The following is a 17,335-nucleotide window of genomic DNA, read 5'->3' as shown; positions in this document are numbered from 1 at the left end:
CTTAGAGAGTGGACTTGTGAGTGTATAGGGGAACATACTAAGTGACTCACGTAGCATGGTGGTCAGATCGTCAATGTTTTGTATATAGAAATAATAACTATTGGACAAGCACATTCTACATATACTTTGCATGTGCAGCATTTAAACATATAGTCTAGAAGCAAATATTTATTAAATAGCATTGTATGTAAATACTTGAGATTGTACAAAAGTAAAGATCAATACAGTAAACCTTTTTTAAAACCTGGTGTGTGGCTATGCATTTTTGTCTCTCTTAGAATATTCAGTTCTGTCTGTATATTTCTGCATATTTATTTATGACTAAGCCTATTTGAAAAATATTTGGTGCTCAAATGTAATTTGTAACTAGCCCAAAGGATAACCACAGGAACATCCAAACCGCTGCACGTTTATGATGACACTCATTCTAATTCATGGAGCCAGTGTGTAAAATGTGAAGACATCGGTGGGTGCCTAATGCACAGTTGTCATAATGTAACAGTGCTGAGCCCCATCTGTCCCTGGTGTCATTTTCTGTAAACAGGATCAAGGAGGCGGGCATTTATTAATCCGATTTCATGGTATGGGCCAATGTGCTGTCCTGTTGTTCAGCCGCCTGCTCCTCTCTGCAAGCTCTTAACATGCAGCCTGTGTCTCCCCTTGTCCCTACTCCCAGTCCATGTCCCCATATCTGAGACAGGGCCCTGTGTCTTATCTCTCCTCACTGCTTGTGCTGTGCATAGTCACTAGAAGCACTTGGGCATGCTAATTTTTCACACCAGTCCAGAGTGTAAAATGTAATGCTAATTCTGCCTTTTAAGTAAGAGAGCAAATGGGCCACCCCTGGACACTTTTCAGAGCCCTCACAATAAGGTAGGCAAATCTGGAGATTGCCTAAGGGCTGAAGAGGATCCCAGAGAACATGGTTGCCTCAACCAATGGTAGTTAGGAGTCTTTTATTTATTTATTTTTACAAGAAATAGCCAGCTGAAAATATTTAGCTTCCAAAATGCACCACAACTAAAAGTATGATTGTAAGTCTTCATTAACAGGCGAGAGTTTCACAGATTTTGAGGCCTTTCTCGATAGGGCCCCTGTACTGTCTGTAAATGATCATAGATAGATAGATAGATAGCATCTAAATAAATTAACTTCATGTTTTGTGACTAAGTACTGTATAATATCTATAATAAGTTTCATATCAGTAAAAAAAATCAGTAAAACCAGTAAAGCAGTTTATTGGAAGACATATTTGAGGAGCACAATCCCAACATCAAACTCAGTATATGACATCACACAGAGCCCCAATTACCCGCAGTTGGCACTTTTGTATACAATTCCTATTATACAAGTTTCCGTTCAAAAGTGCTTAACGGCTGCAGCTCATTTATATTTGGCCATCAGCAACAGCGTTGAATGGCACAGAAAACTCCCTTGGACTGCTTCCATGTGAGCATACATACGGTTACGATCATGCTACAATTACTGCATTTGCTGCTACAGAAGTTAAAAGAACTAGCCCTCAGGTTTCAACGTGACCAGGCGAAAAACATTAAAGTAATTAAAATTGCTCTGACAAACAAAACAAAAAAAGTATAGCAAATATAGAAACTAAAAACAGAGGTTAAAAAGTCTGCAAATTTCAGAGGTGGGTGGAGTAGCCGAAATATTTTTTCAAGTAAGAGTAACATCGCTATGAAATAATTTTACTGTGACAGTCAGTAGTGATGTAATCCAAAAGACAAAACATTAAGTGAAGATTCTGACATTTCTCATCAACTCCATAAAACTGATAGAGGAATATATGTTAGGAAAAGGACGATACAATACTGTCAATTATAAATGTAATCACTTCAAAAAGAGTAACTAATTGTTTTAGTCAAGTAAGAGTCCTGACACCTCAAAGTATAAGTATAAAGTATTGTGTGGGGAAAGAATACTGTAGGTTACTCAGGAATATGTGCTTGAGTATGTAACTGATTACTACCCACCTCCTCTGGCAAATGTCTTCATGTTTGGCTTCTCACATTCACGGTATACATTAACTCATGAGGGATGACTTGTTTTACTAATAAATATATTATGTTCTGTGGCACAGGAGAATCTGTGGCAATATCACATCAAAAACGTACTTAAAAAAAAGGGAAAAACAAGTTATCATGCGGAACCCAACCGGAAAAAAATCCCAGTGTCCAACTTGGAGCGTAGTTCATTTCTCATAAACGACTGAGCAGTTGTGAGACACAGCCACCGTCCCATCGAAAGGACTATTCCTCCTGTCTCATAGTGTTCCTGATAGTCCAGGTTTGTCCAGTGCACAGCTGCAGGACCAACTGGTGTCCGAAATTTATTTTACTCGGCACCAGCTCTAGACAGCGCCCTGATGCCTGGTTGATGATTGAGGAGTTCTGGGGAGCACAAAAATGGATGTGACAAGAGCACGGAAAAAGGAAATTATATATATTATTTGTTCCTGTGCAATTTGGCCTATATGGATGCTATATAGACAAGACAATTTATTCATAGTCATCAGGAATCAATGATGTAGAGCAAAACACTTAATATGGTGAGTCCCAATCCTCAATTAATAACAAATTATTAACAGTTTGTAATCATAATTTCAAATACTAATACACTAATAAATAATACATTTTGGACCAAATAAATGTAAACCCTCTGTATGGTGAGCTGGTAATGTCCTGTAAGGGTTAGATCTGAGGTGAGGAGCCCACTCACGGTAAAAAATACACACTGAAATGTTTGGCAGTTTGGCTTTAACTATAAAACTATTTAACGAAGAAAAGCAGAGGAACACTTGCTGATGTACTGACCTGTGAGAAGTGCCATGTCTTTTGCTTGAGGTTGGTCACTTTGTCACAGTTGAGGAGCTGAGGAAGGCTGCTGTTCTGATCATCCACCACACAGCGGGTGTCATCGCCTGTGCTGCCCAGGGGTCCCAGGAACAACTGCCCCTCTTTGGTATAACGTCCTAACTGAGAGAAGCACAGTGCCACATCATAATAAAAAGGTCGAGAACAGATCACTGGTAAAAAAGTGTGAGGCAAGATACTGTATATTTCGTTTTTGAGATAAAGTTATTCTCAATGACTGAAACCTGCCCTTCTTTTATTATTTATCAATGATTTTGATAATATGTTCTAAGTAATTTATCTACTTTCAATATAAGAAGATCCTTATTTTGCCTCTTAACCCTCACCTCATTTTCTCCACTTTGGCTCAACCGAAATCTAAAAACGTCTTGGGTCAAAATGGCAACAAAAACGAGACAAAAACAAGGATGAAAATGCAACAATAGACAGACAAAAACTTGACAAAAAAGCTATGACAAAGTGACAAAAATGTGTGACGAAAAAGCAAAAAAGGGCAACAGAAAAGTAACAAAAAAGTGATGAAAAAAGGCGATGAATATATGGCAAAAAAAGCAATTGGAAAAAAATGTTTAAAAATTGACGACAACGCAAGGAAAAAGATCCATACATTTTGTAGGTCTTAGCTTTCAAATGAGGTGTTACACTGGCCTATAGGCTGTAACCTTTTAGATTTGGGTAAAGCTGAACTGGAGAAAATGCACTCGGTTAAGGTGGGAGAGGTTAGTGTAATTGTGAATATTAAGTGAAAATGTCTATATAGTTTTTTAAATGCGTTGTTTGGGATGCCGTCATTTCACCATGGGACGCCTCCAGCGCACAGTCAGAGCAAGTGAAAAGATCTTTGGTATCACTCTTCATTTAGGACATTTCTCTCCATTGTGTGTTTGCCTATATACTGTAGCGTAACACATTTCTATTATGTGCATGCTCTACATGTGGTGAATTTGACAAAAAAGCTGACTTTGATCACTGATCGCTCCAGCTTTTGAACACAACTCTACCTCAGTATCCTTCATTGCATGTTTTTGTTTTGTTCCCACTACACCATATAGAAATTCAAAAGACGGAATCACATTCTCAGGCTGACGCTGGGCTTTTTCGAAGCGCGCTGTGAAATAAAACAATTTCATTCTAAAAGCACTGAGCGGACGTGCACTGGTGCTGAGAAAGAACTTCGATTCACACCGATAATGGGTGCATGATGGGATGTACCTGAGGACCCCAGCCGTGACACGGGTGCAGTGACGCTGTGTGGTTCTCCTTCATTCCCTGGTCCATGCAAAGGTGGCTGGCTTTATTGTTCCGAATCTACAAATAAATATCAACACATTTTACAAACTTGCAATGAACAGATATGTAATTCTGAAACTACTATTGATCTACACAAATGTAAACTTAATTTGAATTGAATACCTTATGAATGAATAAAAACATGGAGACAGTAAATGAACACTAATCAATCCCTTTTGCTTTCCTACTCCTTGTTTCATTAGTTATTTAGGTTGACATTGTTTGAAATACATAACCAATAATTAGTTGCACAAAGTAAAATATTACATAACGTATCGGCCCGATTATTTTCCCATTTATAAATAAACCTTCCCAGTGCTCACCTCTCCATAGAACAGTGTGTTGCTGTACCTTCTCATCTCAGGGTACACGTTATTGAGGTACCACTCAAAGTTTTTGCACTGTAGCCGTTCCCTTAGTGCAACCCTTTCGGAAATGTCTCCAAAATCAATGCCATGGTCCTGCATGAGTAAAATCGCACATTTCAAAAATTGCTTAATGGCTGCCTTTTCCTGCGAACAACATGCTTTGTTTGGCCGACTCAGTAAAAGTCAATGTAGCTTTTCAAGTATTGTGAAGACTTGTATTACCTCCATGGGTATGTTCCAGGCCAAATAGACATTGGATTTATATTTGTCCATCCACACCTCAGCGACCCGGAGAGCGTTGCGCCGTGTGTGAAATGCGATGTTATTGTGGTAAGGTTTCTTCACACGAGCGATGTGTGCTACTCTGGAGCAGGGCAGCACCTCCATACTGCCCCCACACAGCCATACCTGCACATACAACACATTACTCACAACAAAGAGCCAAAGGTTCAGATGCCGCTGAGGAAAAGTAAAAAGAGTGTTGATCAACTGATGACATTTCAATTTATCATTAGCACCAATTAGATTAGGCAAGCACCCCCCTCTACAAATACAAGTGTTGTACATCATATAGACTTATCAGGCTGGCGCTTCCTTCTCTGAATGGGATGTAAGATTCTCACTTGTGTAAAATGTGTAAAACAGTGTATTCATATCTTTTTGCTTTGTGGCCCACTTATATGCAGATGCGCTTTGTAGCCGTAACCCAGCTAAATGGGGCTCATTCATCAGCGCTGGCATGTTGGGCGGGGTACACTGCTCTATTTACTGCAGGGGTCAAGAACACAGAGGAAAAAACTGGCACACATACCCTGATGCCCAGCTCAATGTTCTCTCCTCCATAGACGTCCATGCCAGAGTCCAGCAAGCCAAGATCGCCAAAGTAGTCTCGATTGACCACAAAGGAGCAACCAATCATAGCAGGACTCCTGGAGAGCAAAAATCAGAAAAGACAGTGATATACAGGTAGAGTGCATAATACAAGACTTTCATATTTCAAAGCAGGACGAAGAACACGTGCCTGATGGGAGCAGTCATGTCCCCCTCGTCCCACCACTGCTTGGGGGGGCTGATGTACATACACCACAGCTCCCAGTTGTAGCCATGGCCTGAGTTCTCGTAACGTTCCAGCTCAAAGGTGTCATGTTTGATGTTGTCGATTGATGGCAGGACGATCCTCGTGTGGTCCTCTTTAACTCGGACCAGAGCTGGCTCAGCCCTGAAGAAACACAACCCACCATCACTTCAGTTTCTTTTGTAATTAGACTCATCGTCTATTGTTTACTTCACCGGCCACAGTGACAAGTCTTTTTTAAAAATAACTAAAAATAACTTAACATAATTGTTCTATTGTCTACCACATTAGATGAGCACTAAGGACTTCACCCAGGAGAATTAATATCTAAGATCGTATTTTAAAGAAAATTACTTGAATTTTGTTTCATATTCAAAGCATCTTTTCATATGCTGATTAATGCTCCTGTACATGTCCCTGTCAAATGAATAAAATAAAATAAACTGTTAAATTATCCCTGTGGCCAGCGAGAGTAAATATGTCACTTTCCAAAATGAAGATCTACCAGCATTTGGCTGGATGGCTTGAGTGTTAATGTCAAATCCTGCTATTACTAATGTGCAGCTACATGGAGCAGCTGTCTCTGAACACCTCCACTCTCACTTCACTCACAAAGTCCCTGATGTAGCAGAAACTTTATTACCAATTCCATTTGATTCTGCACAGCTCTGGAGGGCATGCGTCTGTTTGTGCTGAATGAACGGCTTGCGTACACATCTGATAGCAAAGAGAGTAGTAAAACCAATAGAAGTCTTGTGTAACTGTGTCAGTGCAATGTTGCAGCGCTTACGCATTTTACAAATTAATTTTTATTTTATAGCCGTGAATGTTCTATAACAGATGCAGCTTCAGTTTTGTCTGTTTTATTGGTCTGTCTCTGTCTGTCTCTGTTTGCATTCATCCTTATTTTATAACACGTATTTTTTTTTATCTCCATCACAATGAAGATGGACTTAACAGTAATTACCCAATAAAAGTGTGTGCCAGTTGGACTCACCAGTATGGAGTGAACTCCACGTGGGCATCAAAGAAGCCAGTCACCTCGGCAGTGGCCACTTTCCAACCTTCGTTTCTGGCACGAATCAAGCCCTCTCTCTTCTGGTTCCTCACTATTTTCACCAGACCAGGATATCGCTTGTTCACGTACTCTTCCAAAGGTACCTTTAGCTGCTCTGCAGCAAAAAACAAAAGCATAGAAATACTAAGCTGTGCTGCTGACACAAATGAGTGCTTGCAATACAGTAAGTACATTTTATGATTGATAAATGAGAATGAATACAAATAAAGAGTAACATTTCAAAAGCCGATACTGGTATCGAAATGTGTACTTATTTACTCATTTACTTTCTTTTTACTACTGTTCTTTACCTGTGTAGCTGTAAAAACTTGTAACTTCAGTTGTGGTTTTGATAAAGAAGTGGCTTCAACGCACACGATGTTGAGGAAAATCTTCAAAATTCCAAAAAGCAACATTGCACACTCAGGCAGCTGATGTCCAAGATATATTTATTCAATCAATAATCTGCGTTATGAGTGTGCAATGTTGCTTTTTGGAATTTTACTAAAATCTATTTAAAATAGATCTAAGACAAAATGACAAGCATGCGGTTATTCTTTTCAGTGGCAGTTTAGATAGAACTCTTCAAGTTCAACTCTTCAAGTTCAAGGTGAGCCATTCTCCAACATCCTTTCTGTTTCTCTGACATCTGACACATCTTTATTTTGCCATTTTATTTTGCTTAAAACGTCCCAATTACCCTTCTCTAACCCTTCAAGTGAACCCAAACAGAGCAGCACTTTTCTCTTTGGTATCTTATGTTTCTGAGGAAATACAGAGTTCATCCAAAGTCAAAAGCAGAGACAGAGTCCCTCCTGTGTTTCTGCCTCAGGGGCTCTACCTGATCAACATGACTGGACATCACCTCTAAGGAGAATTGGGAACACAACACTGGTGGAGAGTGGCTGGAGGCACATCTCAGTCTTACATTAACCACATGAAGATGAAATTGACTCTCACATGCTCCAGACCATCTGACTATGTTGACAGATGTTAAAAGCAGCTTTGTGTGAATTAAATTAATTGCTCAACCATTTATGGGTATGCATAACCACATAGCCATAGAGTGATCAATGCCAAACCTAGAGGTAGCCTTTGTACTCCTTTATGTATTGTTCAAGCAAAATTGATTAATTGATTAAAAGTTGTGTTTTGGGATTTTTTTGCATGTCAACCTCAGTCCACAAAAACAGCTATGTGTATTTCAGTTGGAGTGGCCTAGATCATGGAGACTAACAATTTGTGCAGTTTTTATTTTTTAAGGTTAATGTGAACTTTATTGTCCCCAAAGGGAAATTCCTATGCATTTGACCCATCCTTTGATGCAGCTGGAACGACCCTTAAAAAGGAGCAGTGGGCGATCACAGCATCACCGAAAGACCCATCCAGACACGGGAAGAGAAATATGCGAAAGGCCTGCATGCTCCAGGAATTGAACCCAGGACTTATTGATGTGACGCAAGAGCGCCAACTGCTCCGCCACCATGTCACCACCTATCACAGACTTTATAACAATATATTGATTAGAATATTTTATTTAAAAACCCAATATGGATACTATTCTGAGATTGCTAGAGGGCTATTTCTTTCCTATTCAAAGTTTAATGACGTTGCAATTGCACCTCAACTGACGAATTGGAGGTTGGCAATCAAATCTACGACTTCCTGTTTCTCTGTTATCAGCTTTGGCTTTCTGTTTTATTAGATTGATCTTCTTTCTGCGCTCTTCCGGATATCCTCTTACACATTCTCAGATTGTAAGAGACACTATCATATGATATAGTCACTCTTTGAGCAAATCGGTTGTCTACCCATCCCATACTTACATCTCTGTCCTCGTTGTTCTTTTACCTGTAGAGACTGATCTGTCTCCGTTTGTCTGACAAAGCCTGTTTCATACTCTGGCAATGAGTGCCTTACCATAGAAATTCAATCTTATCAAAGAAAGAGGTGGCAATACCCCAAAATGAAGAAAACAACAATTGTTTCTGGCACTGAGAAAACTGAGGAAGTAAACTAATATGCTGCCTGACCAAAAAAAGATCACCACCTGGAACTTTAACTAAAGAAAATAGTTCCAAGCCTCCAATTGGATAGTTGCTGCATGCGTGATCTTCTTTCAGCTGGCAAAATGGCATTTAAACCCAAGTGATGCTGTGAGTGGCGTCTAATTTTTGAAACAACCATGTCAAAAGACAAATTCCATGAATGTGGCAAAGACCTCAGTATGCTTGAAAAGGGTCAAATCATGGGTGTGCATCAAGCAGAAACATCTAAGGAAGCTCCAGACACTACAAAAACTGGCATAAGAACTGTCCAACGCATTATTTAAAACTGCAAGGATAGTGGAGCCTATCGTCTCTGAGGAAGAACTGTGTTTACTTTTTGACAAAGTCAAATAGAAAAGTAAGAGCATTTCACAAGCACAATGCGAAGGGAACTCAAGGCATTAAGACTGCATAAAAACTTACATTTTCTGTGGAGCATAAAGATTAAACTGTGGAGCAATGGAAAAAGATGATGTTCTGATGAGTCCAGGTTTATCCTGTTACAAAGTGATGGGCACATCAGGGTAAGAAGAGGAGCAGGTAAAGTGATGCGCCCATCATACCTAATGCCCACTGTTCAGCAACACTATGTGCCCAAAGAATGAGATCTGCTGACTATGCTGCATCTCAAGGGGTTATCCTCTCAAATGAATGAATAAAGCTGAGTATCTGAACATCCTGAATGACCAGGTTATTTATCAATGGATTTCTTCTTCTCTGATGGCAGCTGCATATTCCAAGATGACAATGCCAGTATTGATCACACTCTCGTGAAAGACTGGTTCAGGGAGTCCAGATCTTAACCCCATTGAGAATCTTTGGGATGTGCTGGAGAAGGATTTTCACTGTGGTCAGTCACATTCTCCCATCATCAATTCAAGATCTTGGTGAAAACCTAATGCAACACTAGATCTTATGACAATACAGAAGCTTACTGAAACAATGTCATAGCAAAAGCGGCCCAGGGTGTGACCTTTATGTGGCAACTTTTTGTGGGGTTAGGCAGTGTGTAAGCACACTTGAAATGTGTAGCAGCAAATAACCAGAAATATACAGTAGCTAGAGAAAATGTAAAAAGTCATCACTGACCATCATCACTGTTGTCGTCCACAAGGATAATCTCTTTGAGCAAATGGGCAGGTGTGTAGTTGACAGCAGAGTGAATGGAGCGCAGGATCACGGACAGAGCCTCGTTCACAAAGATGAAGATAAGAGAGATCTGAGGTAGATCTCTAGGGTAGTTAAGTCTTTTACATCTGGGAACAGAGCGAGAGGACAAAAAAGCCTCAAACATGTAATCTTACTATCATGTACAGCATACAGTATATATAATTTATATTACATATATTTATATATGTATATTGTTTACTTCAGAAATTTTTGTCTGCATTTATGCATTTAACAGTCGTCTTGTGTATTTGAATCGCTTTCTGCCAGACTTCCCACTATCAGCCCCAGTTGTGCCTTCAGCCAAACAAAGCAGCCCTCTGAGACTGAGCTACTGTGAAGCCTGCAGATACACACTTCACACAGCACTGTGATCCAAGCAACAATAAAAGACAGTGTTGCAAATGAAAGCTGGAATCTGGCTCCAAAGCCCACCAGTCCATAAAACATGGGACGACAGGCAGCTGGGGAAATCACATCAAAGTTTTATGGTAAATAAATATCTTGTATGTTAATAAAGATCTATGTTCGCAGCCTGTAAATAATCTTGGAAATTGGGAAACCTTAATAACTAATGTTAGTGCACTCCCATTACACGTTAAGCATGCAGTGGCAAGACAAATGGCACACAAACAATGAACGTATTAGTCAGCATGCACTCACTGGCTGGGCCTGTGATCTGGGATGCTGCGATCCAGAGAAATCCTGTCACTGAGGTAGGCGTTGTAGCCATACTTGTCCCTCAGGGGTTTGGCGTCAATCTCTTCCAGTGGAGATAGAGTGGCAGGAAGTCCACCTTTACCCCGACCTCCAAAGCCCTCTGTCAGGCCAAGAGATTTGGATAGTCCTGACGCAGAAAGAAAGAGTAAGTCATGATGTACAATGTAATGAAGTACTAGATCGAAAGATGAAAGCATTATCAATAAGTAGCCTCTTACCATTGAGCTGCCTGTAAACCACATCCTCCAGTGAGCTGAGCCTCTTCAGCAGCAGCTCGTGGCTGATGTCGGACCCTGGCAGGGTCCCATTGCTGCGGCCCCTGCTCCCTTCGATGTCAACATCGCCGGCCTGAAAACTCCGTGTGTTGCATCTGGTCCAAAAGGTCATGAAGCCCCCGACTGCAAGCACGTTCAGCACCAATAAGACTCTCCATCGTCTCAACACTACAGCCATGAAAGGTGGCAGCCGACCAGATTTGGGCTGGAAATCTCTGAAGAGAGAGAAGGCACCGCCGCCAAATCTAGGACTCAATCACCTTCAAAAACACTGGATGGAAGACAAAGCATGAGCAGAAATGAAACTCCTGAATACTGACGATTCCATGAAGGTAAAATAGTTGTCTAATACCTTTTCCAAGGTTGCAGGTGTGCTATTTTCGTTTTTATTAGTAAACTATTAATAAAATACCATATATATATATATTTAAAAAAAAAAAAAAACTGAGAGAGCACTTAAAAAATCCAAAATCAAGCTATGCCTTATTCCTTGACATGAATGTGCCTGCCCAATTTTGCACAACCAAAAGTAGACTCCTCACTTGGACAAGGTTTTGAGTTGAAAACCCTTCATCCAAAAGGCTTCATCAATTCAACACTATAAAAGAAATGACTTCTCTGAGAGAAAGATGATGGTTTTCATGGAAATTTGCACTATTGTGGGTGCCGTCAGAAAGCTTGTACCCATATGTGCTCTAGCTGCAGCAGCAGTGTTTCAAGGATCCACCAGCACAGATGTTAAACACAAAATCAGCATATGTGGAGCTTTAGGGAACAGTACGTTAAACACAGATGAGTGGGTTCCCAATTTTACCCCGCTTCAAGGATAGCCCAGTGATGCGACTAGAAAGAGAGAGAAAAAACTAGCCCTGGTATGTAAAGCTTTAACGCGCAAAAAAAAAAAGCACCTTGAGCTCCAAACGATGCTCTTCACATGATCTCATATGCTCCCCGCGGTGCAGCTGTCCGAGCGAGGTGTCAGTCGGGAGGCTGAGTGACAAGAAGCAGACAGCAGCATCGTTGAGCAGCAGAGCCGCGGATGCAGGCAGCAGCAGTGGCGGATCCCGACGCGTCCTCCTCTATTCACCGGCACTCCTTACATTTTAGTTCATCCACTTAGCGCACAGACAACGCCACCTTGGCTTCCCTTTCAATCAGTCCTTTGTGCTCCGGTGTCTGCAGTTCCTCATAGGAGCCCTTGTGTCATTCATCCACTCAGTTACCACAAAAAAAAACGTGCGCTATTTGCCGCGGTTGGTACTTTATAGCAGGTCAGCGCTGGTGGATGAGAAAGTGGGCGGGGCAATATCCGTGGCTTACCCAATTAGGTGCAATTATTGGGATAAAAGACAACGCGCGCAGCAGGCCCTCTCATTACCGGAAGGTATTAATAATAACATGTCAAATCTGTTATATTTCGTTTTGCTATGCATGCTACCCTCTACAAGCCCAACTAATCTGGGCTACGCTTCCCCAAAGATAAAATTTAATTTATAATCTCAAATAGGCAATAAGGCAGTATTGCAATTAAGCCCTAGTTTGCATCGATACTGAGGTAAAAATGTGAGAATTAATTAATAATGTAGTAATAGCCCATGCCTAGGACTTAAAGGAGCACTACAAAAATGGGTCACCCAGATACTGATGTGTAGAGCTGGGATATAAAGACACAAAAGGCACAATGAGATCAAAACCAGCAGCAGGATACAAATAGAATGAAACTTGAGTGATGCAGAGACAAGCTCTGGGGGAGCACTTTTAGAGGAAGCACAAGGAGAGATAGACACATTAAAAAAAGGGTGGTAAGTGTGGGGAAAATAAAGTGACAGCATTCAGTGCTCAGAAAACTAGAAGGTTAAAGAGGAATTGTTCAATAACAAAAGATGCTGTATCGCAAATCAGAGAAATAAGAACAATCAATGAACAAAATACTCTCCTTGCATGTCAAGGATGTGTAGCTGTTTAAAATTGCCCATGCCTGGACATCCAGAAAAAAGCTTCTGTGTCCGTTTGTGGTCCTAAAATATGGAATAAATTACATGTAGACCTCAAACAATGTCCAAATTTCGGACAGTTTAATACAAAGAATGGATATTCTATAAGTATGTATCTGAAGAAAATATATGACTCTTCATGTTCAGCTGTTGTGTTGTAAACCAGATGTTGATTGGTGGGTCGTATTCACACTGTGTTCCTTACAACTTGGATTTAGATCACAGTGCTCAAATTATTGTTATAAGGACGCCTAATAAGTACATAGAACAAGATATTGAGAGTACTTAAAAGGGGTGGGACTAAATAAGTGTTTACTTCCCCCCCACTCCTTTTCGGACAGCCCTATCTAAAATGTGCAAAAGGCAAAACAAAATTGTTTGTCCTAAACTGTACATGTATTGAGCTGCACATTTGATTTGATATTGAGCTCACAACTGCCTCAATCATGGCAGGTTGTATTTTTAGTTCATATAAGTTCGTGTTTTTATGTTTTGTTTATGGTCCGAATATTCTTTTATTCATGCATTCATTCATTCATTCATTCATTCAATATTCATTCACCTCAGCAATGGCCCCTCCAACCATCACCAATTACTCTCACACAGTACATACAGTCACGCAGGCAAGGTGGGTGAAGTGTTGAGCCCAAGGACTCAATGACCAATATCCAGACCGCCAATTATTTGATTCTAAGACGACCATTCTGACCATCTGAGAACACCTCACATTTGAGGGACATGATAGACAGCAGTGGCTCAATGTTTATGAGCAAATGTTTAGAGCTTATTAGGTCAATAGCTATGAATTATAGCTATTGCAGAACAATTTTTTAATATGAAACAGCATCACAAAATATGATTATTACTAGCAAACTCAAACATGGCCATTAATGACATCAACAACAAAAATACTACTCCACTTTATTTTTATTTCAAAAATAGATCTGTCAGTTAAAATATTTAAACAAAAATAACTTTAATGATTGATGGCATTTGGTTACTTTGATGGGTTACAAATGAGCCCACAATTAATTTAATGTTTTTAAGTATCTCTGTGGGTGACTAAGAAACAGGAAGTTCGTTTTAGCTTGTATTCGGGTCAGGAACATACAATGACCAGTGAACAAAGTCAGCCACATTATTAGTGATGGATGACTGGGCGAGCGAGAAGTAAAGGAGGGTTCAAGACATCATCCTGTCAACATCAGCGAATGAACACAAATTGCTCAAGGCTTATACTTTACAAATTTGATTGAAATACTCAATGCTTCTAAAACGATTAGGCTTAAATGTTTAATTCAGTAGAAATACAAATGGCCAGGGACCTTGTATGCAGTTCAAATGCATTTGTGAATTTGTTGGACTTATGGGACATAATGGTTCAGTGATTTAGGCTGTGATTTTGGCTGTCCTACTTTGCATAGTGCTGAAGGGCTTCAGGGGGATAGGCTAGCTAGGGCCTGTTATGTAATACTCCTATGAAACATGTAAACGTACATAGGAGTCTAACAAAGGGACTGTATTAGACTTCCACCTTCACATTTATGCAGCGCTTCCACTGACTTAAAATTCACTGCTGATACTTAACAGTAAAAAGACAAAGAAGAAGCGGTAACTTTGGCATCAACATCAAAACCTCTATCATTCTAATACACTCTGATAAACCAAACAAAAGATCGAAGAACTGACTTTTTGTTGGTTTGGTAAGATTTAGGCATTTTTTTAGGCAAACAGGGTGACAAGTCCACCAAGTTTAGTGGTCAAATCTCCTTAGTCTCTGCTGTCTCATTTCTTCCTCAGACAGTTGGAAGCCATAAGGTGGAGGTGCTGCTCTGTGCCGAGCTTGCTCTAAAAAACACACAATAAATGGATTCTTATATTGTAAAAATATATATATATATATATATATATATATATATATATATATATATATATATATATATATATATATATATATATATATATATATATATATCATATAGGAATGTAGGTCCTAAAGCAAGCTACATATATATACTTACCCCTGTCATTAAGACTGTTTCTGATAGCTCTCTCTAACTGCTCCTCCTCTGTCAGCCCCCCTGTATGAGAGGAGTTTGTTGTGCCATCAGAGTGACTATATCTTGCGTCGAAACCGCTGTAGCCTGCAAAACGAAATGAAATTAAAAGAAATTGGACTAAAATCAAAATTCTCACAAACAACATTAAGAGTAACTAGTTAAAGATACATACCTGATGCACTGTAATGTGTTCTCGGCCTGTAGTCAGCACCGTTGAACATGAGCATATCTGGACAAGTAACAGTTCATAATATGTATTTTAGATTTCTTATAAAACAAATAGTTTACTCAAATTCAAGCTAAGTGATACCTGCACATTTCTTCATAATGCTCTTTAAAGGTCCGGAAGTGTAGAGCAAACCAACCAGGATACCTGACAGGTGACCGATAAAAGATGTTCTGCAAAGACAAACACAAAGGATTACCTGATGTGGAGCAAAAAACACAACTCCATAAAATACTGCATTGGGCAGCAAGACTACAGATAAGAACTTATCTTATTGTCATACCCTGGGGATGTTACATGGATCAGCACTAACTCTGCCCAGCTGGCATAACGACTTGAGACAGGAATACCCATTAAATAGGTAGTACCACCAGGAAGGTAGTGGTTAACAAGGACCTTTAGACCAAACAGGACTCCTAGGAGAATAAAAACAAAACATATGTAATTTAAATCAAAGAACAAGCTGATTGTCACAAGTGATTAATACCTGAGAAACCAACAGCACATTGCATGCTGTAGGAATCGTCCTGTGTGAGCTCTGTTAGTGCAGCCTCCAAAAGTAAGTAGACCAGTCCAGTGAGCACAGAGAAGACTGACAGCAAGTAGAAGAAAAAGGGTCCACCGAGACGCCGCTCCAGTCTCATGCCTTTCCACAGCAGTGACACCATGTTGTAGTACAGGTGCATATCGTCTGCGTGATGGAATGGGGACAGCAGTAAACGGCGCCAATCTTTGAGCCTGTAGGCCTGGTCTACACTTACACATGCCTGAGAAAAGAACATAATTAATACATGTTCAACAAATTGTGTGGTAAACTTCATTTTGTAATTCTATTGGATAGTGTGTAATGATACCTTCATTAGTGGAGCTGCAGGAAATAAATAAAGATAAGCATTTAGTCCCAGGATGCCCAGAGTCACAGGGGGGATGTTGTCAAAACCCACATGAATCAGCTGAGAGGCCAGGAACAGCAAGCCCAGGTGGGACCCTCTCTGTCTTGGCCGCATCTGTGATTGAAACAACAGACATTGCGAAGTTTAAATGGGGGTTACATTACCGCAGCACACAAATAAAAAACAAGTAAGCTAATATGATTTTGAGCAACGCTACATTATTAAAGAACGGAACCCAGCAATATCACTTACTTTGTTTCCGGGCGACTTTTACCAAACCTGTTGCTCCTTGCGATACTAGTAATATTTAGCTCGATTATAAACCGGTTATAACTCTGTTTTACAATAAACAATGAACTTAACTATTTTATCTGAGGAAGAATGAATGCCCTTCGAACATTTGGGGCCGAAAATCGCATCTTAGTAGAGAGAGTTTCAGTAAATTTCGTCATGTCCAGTCCACATGGAAAACGTTTCCTCAACCGCCACGTGACAATAACATAATCATTGCGCATGCGTGTAGTGAGTTGGCTGTTTTTTGTTGTTTTTTGTTGTTTTTTATATTGTCACACATTAATTTCGTTTAAACCAAGAGTGAATTTAGAAAATTCACAAAGACTAGAATAGCCAACATTTTATGAAAACATAATCAATGATCCTGCCCATTCTTTCTTTCTTTCTTTCTTTCTTTCTTTCTTTCTTTCTTTCTTTCTTTCTTTCTTTCTTTCTTTCTTACTTTAACAATTCTTTTGTGTTGATAACCCATGGACGCATTATGCTCATTATACTGCGACTACTGCCACCAAGTGGTCAAAAAACAAAATAATGTCATAGATTATTTTACGTTATCATGGAGCCAAATTACATCCGGTATCTGTTGTTCTACTCATTATACAGTAGCAGTACATTGGTTTAAGTTTCACTTTAATGGTCTGGGTCAGAATTTAGGTCACAGTGACAGGTGTCATTCGTTTCTTCTAAATGAAATATTCATAGGACATCTAGCTGGGTTGTGTTACCTTAGACACAAACCTGTCCACAAGCATGTTTTAATGCCGCACTCTACACTTCAAACACACCATTATTTAATTTAATGAGATGAAACAAACAAGCTCTCCATCACCTATAAACGGGGGAGACTGTTGCTATAGTAACAATATGCAGGGAAGAAAAGGATGAGGATTTCTGTCATGACACAAAAGTAAAACACGTTTTATACCTTTCAAAATAAAAGAAGCACATGGAATGTCAAATATTACACAGTTTAAAAT

The 17,335-nt window shown here is 39.7% G+C and overlaps 2 protein-coding genes across 2 annotated transcripts; both read right to left on the bottom strand.

Annotated features, from left to right (window-relative positions):
* Nucleotides 1-1,227: 1,227 nt before the first annotated feature.
* On the bottom strand, nucleotides 1,228-12,195 carry galnt17 (polypeptide N-acetylgalactosaminyltransferase 17). Its single transcript, XM_079582888.1, has 12 exons — nucleotides 11,800-12,195; nucleotides 10,835-11,162; nucleotides 10,560-10,743; nucleotides 9,819-9,985; nucleotides 6,622-6,796; nucleotides 5,571-5,768; nucleotides 5,361-5,478; nucleotides 4,772-4,957; nucleotides 4,505-4,642; nucleotides 4,104-4,199; nucleotides 2,832-2,993; nucleotides 1,228-2,408 (listed from the first exon to the last, which is right to left on the bottom strand). Exons 2-12 carry the CDS (start codon nucleotides 11,067-11,069, stop codon nucleotides 2,268-2,270), a joined length of 1,800 nt encoding a protein of 599 aa, XP_079439014.1. The 5' UTR covers nucleotides 11,070-11,162; nucleotides 11,800-12,195; the 3' UTR covers nucleotides 1,228-2,267.
* Nucleotides 12,196-13,796: 1,601 nt separating this feature from the next.
* rhbdd1 (rhomboid domain containing 1) lies at nucleotides 13,797-16,530 on the bottom strand. The gene is made up of 8 exons (XM_079565028.1): nucleotides 16,317-16,530; nucleotides 16,026-16,178; nucleotides 15,659-15,938; nucleotides 15,455-15,587; nucleotides 15,256-15,344; nucleotides 15,118-15,174; nucleotides 14,907-15,029; nucleotides 13,797-14,733 (listed from the first exon to the last, which is right to left on the bottom strand). The coding sequence occupies exons 2-8, from the start codon at nucleotides 16,176-16,178 to the stop codon at nucleotides 14,639-14,641; spliced, it is 930 nt and encodes a 309-aa protein (XP_079421154.1). The 5' UTR covers nucleotides 16,317-16,530; the 3' UTR covers nucleotides 13,797-14,638.
* Nucleotides 16,531-17,335: the final 805 nt, after the last annotated feature.

The sequence above is a fragment of the Gobius niger genome, assembly GCF_951799975.1.
Source record: "Gobius niger genome assembly, chromosome: 1".
Classification (NCBI taxonomy): Eukaryota; Metazoa; Chordata; class Actinopteri; order Gobiiformes; family Gobiidae; genus Gobius; species Gobius niger.
The sequence above is the reverse complement of the archived record's forward strand: the minus strand, read 5'-3'. Positions and strand labels throughout refer to the sequence as shown.